Genomic DNA, 13829 nt, shown 5'->3' on the forward strand with positions numbered 1-13829 from the left:
CCAAAAAATTACTACAACATGTACAGGTTGAAATATTATGAAGTCTAGCCTCAGATACATGAGTTCCTCTGGTGCTGGAAAAGAGTACTGATAAAAATGGAGCTTGATGAGACTTGACAGACTGGGGAAGGTATTGTCACCAGTCTGATGACCAGAAGAGTATCTTTTACTCTGCAGAAGCATGAATATCAGCATATGCTGGCTGCAGGAAAGGTGCCTGAAAGAATGTAATCAACAGTGGACAGAACTGACATTGGTGACTGATGCTTTTTATGTGCTTGTATGTCCTCAAAGGTGACTGTCCAAGATTTAACAGTTTTAAAAAACGTCTAAAAGTCATTTTATTGTGATTATTTTCCTCAGGGATAAGAAACTTGAGCTTAAGAAACAGAGAGTGGTGAATTAGGAGTAAAGATTTAGGTTGCTGAACAAGAATCAGTCTTTGACTTGATGGCAGCTTGCTGTGCCTTTAGGAATTGGAGGGCCCCACCAGAACCAGTCTATCTTGAATGTTCTAGCCAGGCTCCTCTTCCTGCTTTCTGGAAGTGTGTTATCTTCACTGCAGTAAGTGCATAGCGTCTTACTGAGGTGTGACTTCAGAACTGTTTCTTGTTGGCAGTTTGAAACACGACTGTGGGAGTATAATCTGAATCCTGCTGTTAAAGGTTCCTGAAAAGGAAAAGAAGACATTGCAGATGACACCCTGCAGTGGGATGAAAACCATAATAGAAAGCTGTTTGCAAATGGGTGGCAGTGGAAATGTTTGTTTACCATTTATCATAGCTTTCTGGTTGTTTCCTGTGACAAGATATCCGACACATTAATTCCCAAAGTGGTGTCCTATGGAGCCCTGTGTGTTTTATTTTGTTATGAAATCTCTCTTGACAGCTGACAGTCCAGTCCCTGAGCAGTTTCATATCTCTCTGAAACTCTCACCTGCTGCTCATTTGGCATTTGGTACTCTTCCTTAGTTAAATCTTGGGTATTCTTTCTCAGCACTGCCTGCCTCCTTGTGACTAATTACTCAGTTTCCATAAAGAAATTGTGCTTTTGGCTTCCAAGTTGAGGAACTTTGTGCTCTGTTGACCTGCCAGTTCTGTCAGCATCTCTTTTAGTGTCTCTTTTTTGTAATTTCTTCTGTGGGTTAGAATCAGGCCATGCCTTGTTTTATTCTGGCACTTTAAGGAAAATCATGTCCCTGTGTTGTTCTTACTAGTCAGCATGAGTGAAGCTGGCTTTTGACTTCAAGAGTTGACAGAATGGTAGAGGTATTGAATATGAAACAAAATCACAGTTGAAGAGGGAAAAGAGGCATTAGTATCTATATACAAATTATAAATTGGAGAACTGAAAAAACAGATTTCTAAACAGCAAGCTGTAAGTGAAACTTTTCCCACAGTTACCCACAAGAAACAGATCCATAGGTAAATAAGTTTCACCAGTCTGGATGTTTATGGAGTTGCACTTTTTTCCTGTCTTGCTAATATCCTTTTCTCTTACAACTGCAGTGGTTGTGCCTAAGCTCCTGACTGGGTTTCCCCTTATCTGGCCACAGGTGTTCAGCAGTGGCAGTCATGCCTTAGGCAGTCTCTAAAGCTAGTCTGCTTTCATCAGCTGCTTTCCTTTCTCACCCAGGGCACTTCTCTTAACCTCCTGTCTCTCAGACTCTGATTCTCAGCATCACATCTCATTTCTTGTGTGCTGATTGCATTCTCTTGAATTGCCTCTTCAGTGTCATCATTACCTGGTTTTTGTTGGTTTGTTTGGGTTTGGGTTTTTGTATGTTTGCTGCTGAAGCTCTACGAGGCTTTAATTACTTCCCTGGACTTTTGGTTGGTTCAGCAGATTTTCTTTTTTTTTTTTTTGGTGTGTGTGTGTGTGGCTTTTTTTGTTGTTTTTGTTTTTGTCTTGGGTTTTTTTGTTGGTTTTTGGTTTTGTTGTTTGTGTTTTTTTGTTTGTTTGTTTTGGGCTTGTTTTGTTTCTTCCCCCATTTCCCCTCTCCTCCCCTCCAACGCCAAGGCATTAGACCCTGCAGTGTTTGAAGAGTAGACAAGGAACAGGCAGACATTAATTCAAATTATAGGCCAGAATTTTTATTTCCCTGTCAGTTATTGTAGAAACTGTTTTGGGATTTTGGGGGGTGCAGTGGTTGGGGTGCTTGGTTTTGTTTTCTGTGGGGCTTTTTTTTTCCTCTTTTTTTTTCTAAAAAAAAGGTCATCAAATCTGTGTAGCGAGATACGAGGATGGCTTCTGTGGCCTTTGTGATTGACAGTGATAGATGTTTTCCCCTGGGGTAAGGTGGCAATGAAGTGGGGATCCTTCACTGAACACCTCTACCCTTGCTCAGCTGGTGTTGATAAAGACATAAAATGGAATCAGAGATAAGTCTCAATGATTTTGTCTTTTTGTTTCTAGAAATAGTAGCTGGCAGCAGAAATGAAAAAAATTCCCTTCTCTGTTTAGTCTCCATGGAGAACTCTATACCAGAAGTATAGATGCAAAAATGGTCTACAAGAAAATACTTTTAATTACAAGTACTTGTTTTGGGCTTAGCAAGGGAAGACGAGATCACAGGAACTGTGTACGAGAAGGTTTGAGAATTTGGTATGTGAGGCATTTGACTCCCCTTGTGGCATTGGTGGACATACTTTTATAAGTGAACTGGGCCTCGTTTCTTCATTCATCTTCTTAAAACTGAACTTTAACAGTAACACTTGAGGCAACTGTAGGAATAGCTTTATATTTCAAGTGTCAGTTAACGGAGGGAGAATTGAAGTATGCCTTTCTCTTGTAAATATCCAGTAGTAAGTGTTGTAAACTCCAACTGTGCTTTCTCTTGCATGTGCTGAGGTTTTTTATTACCATTTACACTTGTTTGGATACAAGATAAGCAAGGAAATTATTGAAAACATGTTTTAAAATTTAACCTGAGGTATTAGTCCTCTGCTGCTTTGCATGCTGACCTAGAAGAATTGTAGTCCAAGTTAATAGGTACTGTAATTCAGTCTTCAACTGCATTATTTTCTCAGCCGCCTGTCAGTTGTTCTTAGTCCTGGTGAATTTGTCAAGTAGCCATGTTATGTAGGCTTTTCTGCTCTGCCAGCTAGTCTTGTATCACCTCTTGTCTTCAGGTGAGGATGTATAATGAGAAGGTTGGAAAGTGTTTAATAGGTAAAAACCTGTTGTGTTGTTCTAAAGTAGACTTAAAGCAGCATGTCTTACCCTTTTCTGTTGCGTGGAATAGACAGGAAAAGGTAACAGTGGAGCTGTGTAGACTCCAGATACCCTATATAAGACACTGGTGGTTGTGTTTGTTAGTTGTTTGTTTGTTTGTTTTTACAGTACCATCTAAATTGCGCAGTGTGTGGTCCTTTACCAGTGCAGCTTCTCCACCACACTCCTTGCTGCTTCCTCTAATGATACAACTTCAATATTAAGGATATGTTTTGGAGAGAAAGATAAGGAAGAATGCAAGCTGCATTCTTATTTTTTCTGAGTGATGCCCATACTTAACTAACGCTTTGCTTTCAGAAATGGGTTTTAATCCTTGACCTTGTAGAGGCTTTGAAAAATGTAGAATATTTTATAGACTTGCTATACTTAATATACTTAGGCAGTTATGAATGCATTATGTTCACATAATGTCTTTTCTTGGTGCTTTCTGTTTTTATGTAGTCTCTCAGAGATGCTGTATTTGGTTTATTTGAATGGAAAAAGAACTCTTAATTTCTCAGAAGTTTTCTCATTTTTGCTTCGCAGCAGCTACCTTAGAGCATGGACACCAGTAAGAAGACAGAACCCCCTTTATCTGTAGAAATGGTACAACAAAGAGCCAATCCTGACCGCAGTCCTTCAGCATCGATTTATGTTCCAGAGCAAGGTGGCTACAAAGAGAAATTTGTAAATGCTGTGGAAGATAAGTATAAATGTGAAAAATGTCACCTCATCTTATGCAATCCTAAGCAGACTGAATGTGGGCACAGATTTTGTGAAACCTGCATGAATGCTTTGCTAAGGTATGTTTTTTGTTGCGATCGAACATGTTGATACCTTTAAATCTTGTGAACTGCTGAAAATAGTGTGAACGGCATTGTCTTAGGAATACATTAAGCTAATGCCCTGGCTTGAAGCAGCCTTCTGCTTGTTTTTTTCTGCTTGATTTTTTTTTTTTTGTTATCCATACGCTGGTGTGAACATTGCCGTTCTGCTCTGGGTCAGGATGAGACAACTAAGCCTTCCATCAGTGTTGTTGCAATGGTTGTTAGAGTGGTTTAATACCATGTAGTAATGTATTGTGTAATAATTTCATTGCCTGTGGAGCCTAGACTGAGTAGCAATTTCACCTGACTGCTGACATGGCTTGTTTGGTGTAGAATATACTTAGTAAATTGTGTCTGTGTGAGGAAGTGAGCCTGCAGAGGCTCCTTGGAGTGCATAACCTACCTGTGGACCCAGCCTTACAGTTGAGTGGTGGGACCCTTGGATAAGTGTAACTGAGCTTCCTTTCCCCAAAACCCTTCTAGTTCTGTGTGCTGGGGCTTGTATATTTTGTGGAGTCCAGCGGGGTCTGGATGGCTTGCTTCTCTGTTCTGGAATGTTTGGGCCAGAGTGTAAAGTGGGTGATTGGGTGTTAGAGATGTATGGTGAACACAGAGGGATGCAGTCTTTCCTTGTCTAGGTAAGAAAAAAAAGTGCAGTCATTCAAGGAGTTTCTAGTTTTTAAGAAGTATCTATGCATCAATTAAAGCGTATTTCTTTGCATCTCAACTTTGATGCATTGCTGCTGATAGCATTTAGCAGTGCGATTTCAAAACTTGGTCTAATGTTTGAAGACCATTCTGCAAGCTGGGGTAAATAAACAGTACTTCCATCTGCTACTTGGAAAGCAGAGGTATAGAAGAGATTGAGCTCACTGGATGTTGCACTCTGCACTGCTAGCAGAGAGGATTTGACTTCAGAAGGTCTTGGTGATCTCCTGTTTACTTTTCATAACCATCCTGACTCTAGTTATTAGTTTATATTTAACTTAGGAATACTGTATTTTCAGGTAGATGTAAGTCAAGACTACATGCACCATGGCAAAAGAGATTGAAGGATATTATGTTACTCTGTCTCATGATAAAGAGTAACCTCTATACTGGGCAATTACAAGGGTCTAGAGCTCACTAATCTACTCCTGTAGGTTTTGTGCTACAGCATGTCAAATTTAAAACAACAAAAAAACCTTACCGAGTTTGCTTTCAATACACCCTTTCAGGTGAGGTATAATTTAAATTTAAGAAATGCAGTTATTTGTTTCTGAATATATGTTTTTGAAAGACTCTTACGTGGTTAATAACAGTGACTGCAGAAAAGCAAACACCTGCCATGCTTGGGTATGTGTGGATGGACAGAGCAGATCCTTAACAATCTGAGCAGTAACAATTCTGGCATTGCTGCAATCTGGGCAATTTTTCTTCCTTGCTGTGAGATGTGTGCATGTGCTTATTATAGTGCAGCTGAAGTATGTGTAATTTTACCTTCCTGACTTTCCAACCTGTGTGGTATTGAAAAGAATGCATTGGTGAGACCAGTTATTTCATGGTATTTAAGTGCTTGTTACAGACAAATCCTTTATGAAAATTTGCAGCTCCTTTTTTTTTAGAAATTAAAAGTGTGCCATAAAAGTGGAAGCAAAGTAAATTTACGTTGCTTCTGTATTTGGCACAAAATTTTTCATTCAGTGTTGATACATTGCTGCACACATACTCACTGATTATATGCTAGCAGCTTCTGTTACAGGATTATTTGAGGATAAAGAATTGGGAGTTAGTGTAGATAACTCGGTAAAGATGTCTCCTCAGTATGCAGCAGTAGTTTAAAAAAGCAAAAGGTATGCTTGAGTAAATTCAGTAAGAGGCAGGAAAGAGTGACATTCTACTAAACACTCTAAGCCCTCAAGTAGATTAGTTATCCCCTCCCCCCCCCTTTTTTTTAAATAAAAATATTGCAAAATATGGAAGCTGCAAGGTAGTTCATATGCTCAGAAATCTGACAAGACATGGAATGGTCGGTGCAAGGAGCAGAAACCACTGAGATGATTTGAAATAACCGCACAGATTATATAACATAATCAAACTTGCTCAGCCTTTGACACTGATTTGCACTGCTGCTAGCAGCCTCAACTGGTGTAGCCTGTCAGTGAGTCACTTTTGAAAGAACTTACCTGGCTTTTACCTAGTGCTTTTCATCCATACATCTTGGTGCTTTACAGGGGAGATCAGTGTGGCTGCTCCCATTTTACGTGGAGAAAAGCAGCTAAAAAGGAATTGAGAGTTTTACACTATGACACCTAGCAGGTCAGAGACAGAAACAGCTGTAGGAGCCCAGGTTTCCTACACTCCACTTTCTATTCATAGACTGCTCTGTTATCAACCTGCGTGCTCTCTAAGAGATCACAAGTTTAGTAATTAGATTACCAAGACAGCTATAGTGCAATAGTTCAGATAAAAGAGGGATCAAGGATCTGTAGCAGTTGCTAAAACCAGAACAGACTCTAAGGATATGGACATAAATACTTTTTTTTTCTTTTTTACCCTGAAAAGAAATGTATAACTGATTGTCAGAGAGAGTAAAGTTTAATGAGATGTTGTTTGAAAAAGGACTAGATAATTGAAAAGACAATATTTTGCCTGTTTGCACAGATAGATTGAGAAGTGTTTAAAATTGCGAAGTGTTTAAAATTGCAGGTGGGGCACAGACTGTAAAATAGGGAATTAATTGTGCAGCCTTGAAGAAAACTACTGCACAGTTGGCTGGAGGCATTGTGGTAGTCTTATTTCCTGAAGAATGTCAGATACTGCCCACTGAAAACTCAGTGTTTAATTTTTTAAATAACATCATATTATCTCATTATACTGAACTATATCTACTGTTAATGGTTATAAAATATATTTAATAATCGTAAGTGCCTCATAAAGAGAAATTTTTGTACTACAGAAATTCAGATGAGTGACAATAGTTTTTCTGTTTTCTTTTCTCTCTAGTTCTTCTAGTCCAAAATGTACAGCGTGTCAAGAAAGCATAGTTAAAGATAAGGTATTGTTCAAATTGTTTCTTATTCAAGTGTATTGAATTGTGTGGTATGCATAAGATGTGCTACTGCTTTGTGGCAATTATTTTGTAAGCCTGATAAGCTATCTGAACAAGACAGTTATGTTATAAAACATAAACCATGTATTTTATGTAGGAAGACAGCTCACTTTTACTGTTAATCACATGGTAGAAAACATGTCAGCTTCAATCCTAATGGTCCAGCCAGGTGTCACAACTTGTTTTCATAGTTGGGAGTTGCAGGAACACATTGCAGTTGTTTCCCCATCAGCTGGGAGGATGATAAGAAATATTGCATCTCCTGTAGAGGAAGAGATGTGACAGATCTAGGCAAAACTTACTCCTCGGCTCCACTGTCTACTGTTAAACTTATTTGTTTTTACAGTGTGTTGTTTTGTGAACCACACTGGAACAACAGTATAGAATTACAGTAGCTGTAATAGAATCAGATGCTTATATGGATAAGTTACCTTGCTGATACCCTCTTCAGTGTTTTTCACAGCAAAACTTGTGTTGCCTTTGAAAGCCTTAGCCTTTGAAAGGTTAAGGGCTGAGAAAATTATTTTTGACATAGTACATGGTTTATTCAGTTTTTACATTAGATTTTTCTGAAATGTGTAGTAAATTCTGTGTGTTAGTAGTCTTTCCTGCCTAAGTAAATACTTGTAATAGTAACAGTTTTTGATAGAAGATTAGTAGGTACATTAATCTCTGCTTTTTTTAACTCAGAATAGTTTTATGAACAGTACTCAGCATAATTCAGTTTTGGCATGGGGTCTTATTATGGTTTAAGATCAGCTGGTAACTCAGCACCATGCAGCCACTCGCTCACCCCTCTTTCTTCCCCCTGCCCTTCTGGGTGGGATGCGGAGGTGAATCGGAAGAATGTAAACCCTATGGGTTGAGGTAAGAACAATCCAATAACTAAAGTATACTATAAAACTACTACTAATACTGATGATAAGGAAAATAACAAGGGGAGAGAATATAAAACTAAAAGGGAAAAAAAAAAACCAAAACCCAACAAACCAAACCAGTACGCACAAGTCATGCACAATACAGTTGCTCACCACCAACTGACAGATATGCAGCCTGACCTGAGCAGTGATCTGTCCTTCGAGGTAACTCACCCCCAGTTTATATACTGGGCATGATGTGCTGTGGTATGTAATACCCTTTGGCTAGTTTGGGTCAGGTGTCCTGTCTTGGCTCCTTCTTGGCTTCTTGTGCCCCTCTTCACTGTCAGAGCATGAGAGACTGAAAAGCCCTCTATCAGGGTAAGCAACAGCTGAAACATTGGTGTGCTATCAGAATTGTTCTCATCCTAAAGCAAAAACACAGCACTGCACCAGCTACCAGCTACTGCACCAGGATTAAAAATAACTGTTACAGCTGAAACCAGGACAGGTCTCCAGGAGCTCAGACCACTAATCATGTCCACATTTTTGTCCTTTTAACTCTTTCTGGCTCCTAGTATACCTAAATACATACATTTGTTATGAAACTTCAGATCTCTCTAAACCAACATTAAAAATCTGTTAACTAATTATGCAACTTATTTTCAGAAAACTGGAAACCCCTCTCTTCCCAGAGAATGCTGAAGAGCTTTCAGATAGTCTTGGAAAAAAAGTTTAAAATTGTCCCCTTACCTTAACTTCAGTCAGCAAAACTGTGGCTGGTAACCCTGTGAATTTGCAAAAAATACTACAGTACTGGCAACTGATTATTCAAATGAGACTTGTCGATTCATTAAACTTCACATGTGTATCTGGAAAGTAAACAAATCAATGAGCTGTGTCAGATGTTTGCAGATGGTTGCAGAGTTTCCTTTGTCATTGATACTGGGGATAGATTCATAGTCACTGTAGACAGATCTGGTCACCATAATTCTTTGTTGCTGTTGAAAGTTAGCCTGCAGAACTGTTCTGTAATTACAGCAACCCTGCAGTGTATGCAGTATCACGTAACTCTGTTTGTTAGAGGCTGGGCTTGGTTCTTTGGTGTTTCTTAATGGTCATGAAAGTGATTGCAAAATAACTGGGAGTTTCTATCCCTTTGTTTTGGACTTCAAAATAGTAGTAATGCTCTTCAGTCTTTATCTGCTAATTCCTGCCCTTAGCAGTGGGACTTGAGAGTGTAGTTGTGATGTCTCTATCTTTTATGGGCTATTATCCGTAAAAAGTGAAAAATCGGAACTCCAAGTTATTTCCAACTTCTTGCAGTTCTATTACGTAAAAAAAAACAAAACAACCCTAAAACAAACAAAAAACAAACGAAAGAAACCCCTACCCAAAAAATCCTTATAGACAGTAAAATTGGGAAATAGGTGAAGCCTATGTGACATAATAGACTGGAGGAGGCTCAAGACCTTGAAAAGTGCTTTTCATTATGTGAACTAATTGAGCTACATTACCACTGAAATGCAAGTTTGAGTTCCACGTAACCAGTCTAGTCACTGTAGGACTGCCTTCCATAAAGTCCTTTCTCTCTGCACCATTATGCTTTGGCTCTTCTTTGTCTTACAGTATTGTGCCTAATACACCAGCTTCCCAAACAATGTAGAGTTCCAGTTTATGCAGGCCTTTTCTTGGCAAGCAAATAGCAAAAGCATTAGTCCTTTTTTCTACCTTTCCCTTTATTGTATTTATAGTAAAACAGTAATTGTCCAAATATTCTCTTTCACTGGGCTGCTTCATGATGGAGGAATCTGTGATGTTCATGTTCAAGAAAAATTGAATAGTAGGATTTTATTTCTGGCACATAAAGCTAGAATTAAATGACGCTGCTGTAGGCCAAATCGTATGGCTTCTACTTTTATTTCAAGTTGCATATTCTTGAGTGGTTTTAAATGTCTAAAATGAAGTGATTTTTAATTTTTCAGGTGTTTAAAGATAATTGTTGCAGGAGAGAACTACTTGCCCTTCAAATATATTGCAGAAATGAAAACAAGGGCTGTAAGGAACAGCTATCTTTGGGTCAGTTACTGGTGAGTAATCTAACATAGTCATAACTGCCTTGTCAGTTAAAGAATGAGAAGAAATCTTGCAAATTAAAACCACAGTCCTTTTCATGAGTTGCTTATACTAGTTGTTTATAAGTGTCAGAATTTATAAATGTCAGAATAGTTAAACTATTTTGAAACTTTTTATCAGCTGTAAGGAATTGTAGTAAAAAAAAGAAATCATGTGCTTGTGCAGCGTTAAAGCATGACAGTGTAAATGTCTGAAGCAAGTCAGAACTGGAGGGAGAACTAAAATTGGGAAAAAATGTGTGCTTCACAAATGTGAGAAATTTTAATTCCTTTTTTATGTGGTTTTATTTACTAGTCTTAATCCTGTCACATAAGTGGCAGTTTATGTGTGGAGTTAAACCTTTGACTTCTCCAGACTTCCACAAAATAACCTGTAGCTTTATTTCATGAAGGCATACTATAGCAGAAATCCAGTTATTTAACTGTTGTAAGGTATGACTCCACAGCAATTTGCAATGAGATGTGTAGGTACTTGCATTAAATGAGCAAGCTCAGGTACTTAAACAACTGAAAACAGCATCTGTGTTTATGTACAATAATATACCTTGAAGAAGAATGTTTACCTTTTGTTCAAATAGCTTGTGTGGAATTTTGGACTGTGTTAAAATGCTTTTGGTATAAGAGTAGTTTGTGTACATCTGTAATACAGTGAAATCTGCTGTCTAGGCAAAGGGAGTGTAAAGCCAGAAATGCATTCCTGAGTAGGTTTGTTAGTATTTGTTCTTGCACAATATAGTGCACAGAATAACTTCGCTTTCATTGTTTCTAAAGTTATTTAATGTGGGATGTCTTCACAGGATAGAAGACATACACAAAACTTAGTTGGCTTGACTAATATTTTAAATTTTTCAGATGCATTTGAAAACTGATTGTCAGTTTGAAGAGCTCTTGTGTCCTCGTGCTGATTGCAAAGAAAAAATACTGAGAAAAGATTTGCCAGACCATGTAGAGAAGACCTGTAAATACCGGGAGACAACTTGTAAATACTGTAAAAGCCAAGTCCCAATGATAATGTTGCAGGTGCGGTATTTTCATGTGTATATAGACCAAAATTCCATATATTAATGTGGAATAATAACTCTTTCTGTGCTTCTGTGTAGCTGCCCATAGAGCCTTGGCCTCTCAGCCACAGTTAGTAAGCCAAAAAAGTAGGCTGACATTCAAAACATGCATTTTTCTGTGAAAAGAGTTGCTGTATTGAGTGGGAAGCACTTTCTTTTTTTTGTTCTCTTCTGTTCAGATATTGCATTTTAAAAAAATAAATCAGATCCACTGCATTATATTGATATTAAAGTAATTTTTGCTGTGTTTTTTTTATTTTGCTTAAATAGATATAATAAATGCAACTACCGTGATAACAAATATTGTGCAGGACAAGCATAAGTGTAACAATTGCCTGGAAAAATAGTATCTTTCTGTATAATCCTTTTTGGGTGGGCTGTTATGAGAGGAAAGGAGGAAATAGTGTAAAAACAAATTGTGTTGTGGCATAACCAGCAATCATACCTGACAGGCCTAGGCAGAGTTAGTGCTGTTCTTGGCATATAAGTAGGTTGTCAGACAAGTAGCATATTGTGAGTTAGAAATATAAGGCAGAGGTTGAGAAAGTCATACCTACTTTACATACAGAATTGTAACTTGACTGTGTTTGTGTTATTTCACATAGAACTGAGTTATGCTGAACCTCTCCTGCTGTAATTTTAACACTTTGAAAGAAATTCTGTTTGTATAGTTTCCATAGTTTGACAGTCTTGGATTTTCAGTATAGTAAGAGTGATGAGAATTTAATTTTCATTTGTGTTCTTGTGTATTGTTTGTTAGGTGAAGTTTCACAACAATAGAAAAGCATTCTTTGCTCAGAGATGTTGTTACAAAAAGGTGTAGGTAGAATCACACCAAGTTCTGATTTAGATCTGGCTTTCAATTATTTGAGTGTATACTTGCAAGGGCTGGTACTTTAATTATTGTGCATTTACCTAGCATAAGGTATGAGATGTGAAAATCAAGCTTATACTGTGTTTATTCTTACTCTGATACAGAGGTGAAACTGTGTTTAGTTAGGTTGTGAATGCTGTTCTCCCAGGGTTTTCTTTAGGCTGGGAACCGATGTGAGGCAAAAGAGTGACATTAAAGAATGTGTAGTATCTTAACAGACAAAATCAGTGAGTACTAAATATGTCTTGTTACACAAACTGGATTTCCATATCTAAGTAACATGCTCATAGGTTCTTTGTGGCAATTTCTTTTTATAGGAGCAATGTAGTTAAACTTGTCAGAGTCTTGAAATCCTTCTTAGGTTGTGAGGAACATAGAATTCTGGTTTAGTTTAAGAGGTTTCTCTTTTGTAAGATGTTGATGGGTTTAACATTTATGAAATCTTTGAACTAGTGGTGCCTTTCAAGATACTTAGAAGCTGAGACAGCTTTAGTCTATCAGATTTTTAGTTCACAGCAAAGCCTAATTTAGGCATACACGTTGGAAACAAGAATGGCATATTACTCTGAAGTAGAGAACAGAATGTGTGTAAATAAAGTAACTGCTCTCCAAAATCCCAAGTGATGGAATTTTGAGTTGCTTTAAGAGGTAATAGAAGTGGCTTATCCAGAGAGCCAAAGAGGTTGATTAAAATGTAGTTTTATGTTGAGATGTCACTGATTGTATTAAAGTTGGTACCGCTGTACACCTGCCTTTAAGAGTTCTTAACAAATCCACATTTGTAAATCAGAACATTTCCAAGCAGTATTATGTGTTTGCATGTTATCATTGGCTTATGATGACAGTCATGTTCAGAAACATCCTGAATGACCAAGCAGCCTTTTTTCCAACTGGATTTGCCTATCCCACGTTGCCCTTTTAGTCCTCATTGTGTTTGTAGTAAGCATGGGTAAAGCCTTTCCCAAATCTTCGTTTGCAAAGCCAGGCCATCAATTAATCAATCAATATGTTTCAGTACGAAGAAAAAGGACAGTTTTGCTTCCATGCTGCTTTAAGGGTGTAGAAAGCTCTGCAATTAGAAAATTAGCAATTAGCTGCTGTTTTAATTTTTTTCCTAGATTTTAAAAATTTCAGTTACCATAGAAATACAGATTTTTCTTGTTGTGGCCTGATAAAATGTTACCTCCTACTTTGGTAATGAGAATGAAAAGCTGAGTGAGACTGTACATTTGTAAGAAAGGCTCCTATTGAATTCTCATTTGAGTTTTGTCATGCAGAGCTTAAGTTCATTTCTAGCCTAAAATTTTCTCTAATGTAATAATGACTAAATCAGGTCTCAGTGACTTGAACTGAAAATGGAGATAAAGGAAGCGTACTGAGGAAAAAGGTATGCAAATGGAAACAAAAATAATTTTACCAGAGTATGTATGGTTCCTATCTTCATAGAATCCCATGACCCATGGGGTAGGAAATCCCCATCATTGGAGGCAGACTCTTTAGTTAGAATTAGTACACTGGTTCTTAGACTGCATTTGTCTTGCCTGCACTGCCACAAGGTGGGATAACTTCTCAATTTCTTTTCTTTTGTTTGCATCATCTCAAAAGTTGGGTTTTCTTTTTTCATCCTATACTTCTGGCAGATAAAGATGGTGTGTTCTTAAATCAGAAATCAGTAGCCTGAAATGCTTCTGAATTATTCTATTTTTCATAGAATCATACCATGGTTTGGGTTGGAAGGGACCTTTAAAATCATCAGGTTCCAACTTCTCTG

General features: G+C 37.7%; 1 protein-coding gene across 5 annotated transcripts in view; it reads left to right on the forward strand.

Moving 5' to 3' along the window:
• TRAF3 (TNF receptor associated factor 3) overlaps positions 1 to 13829 on the forward strand; it is a 71643-nt gene that overhangs the window by 32877 nt on the left and 24937 nt on the right. For all 5 annotated transcript variants that reach the window (XM_061464045.1, XM_061464046.1, XM_061464044.1 and 2 more), the window contains 4 exons: positions 3760 to 4016; positions 7026 to 7077; positions 9974 to 10078; positions 10976 to 11143. In XM_061464045.1, coding sequence (XP_061320029.1) covers positions 3775 to 4016; positions 7026 to 7077; positions 9974 to 10078; positions 10976 to 11143 — 567 coding nt within the window. In that variant the 5' untranslated portion in view covers positions 3760 to 3774. The remainder of the gene's footprint in view (positions 1 to 3759; positions 4017 to 7025; positions 7078 to 9973; positions 10079 to 10975; positions 11144 to 13829) is intronic.

This window comes from Pezoporus flaviventris, unplaced genomic scaffold (genome assembly GCF_033815535.1).
Source record: "Pezoporus flaviventris isolate CSIRO_AGI_PZ_B2104156 unplaced genomic scaffold, CSIRO_AGI_Pfla_v1 ptg000036l, whole genome shotgun sequence".
Lineage (NCBI taxonomy): Eukaryota > Metazoa > Chordata > Aves > Psittaciformes > Psittacidae > Pezoporus > Pezoporus flaviventris.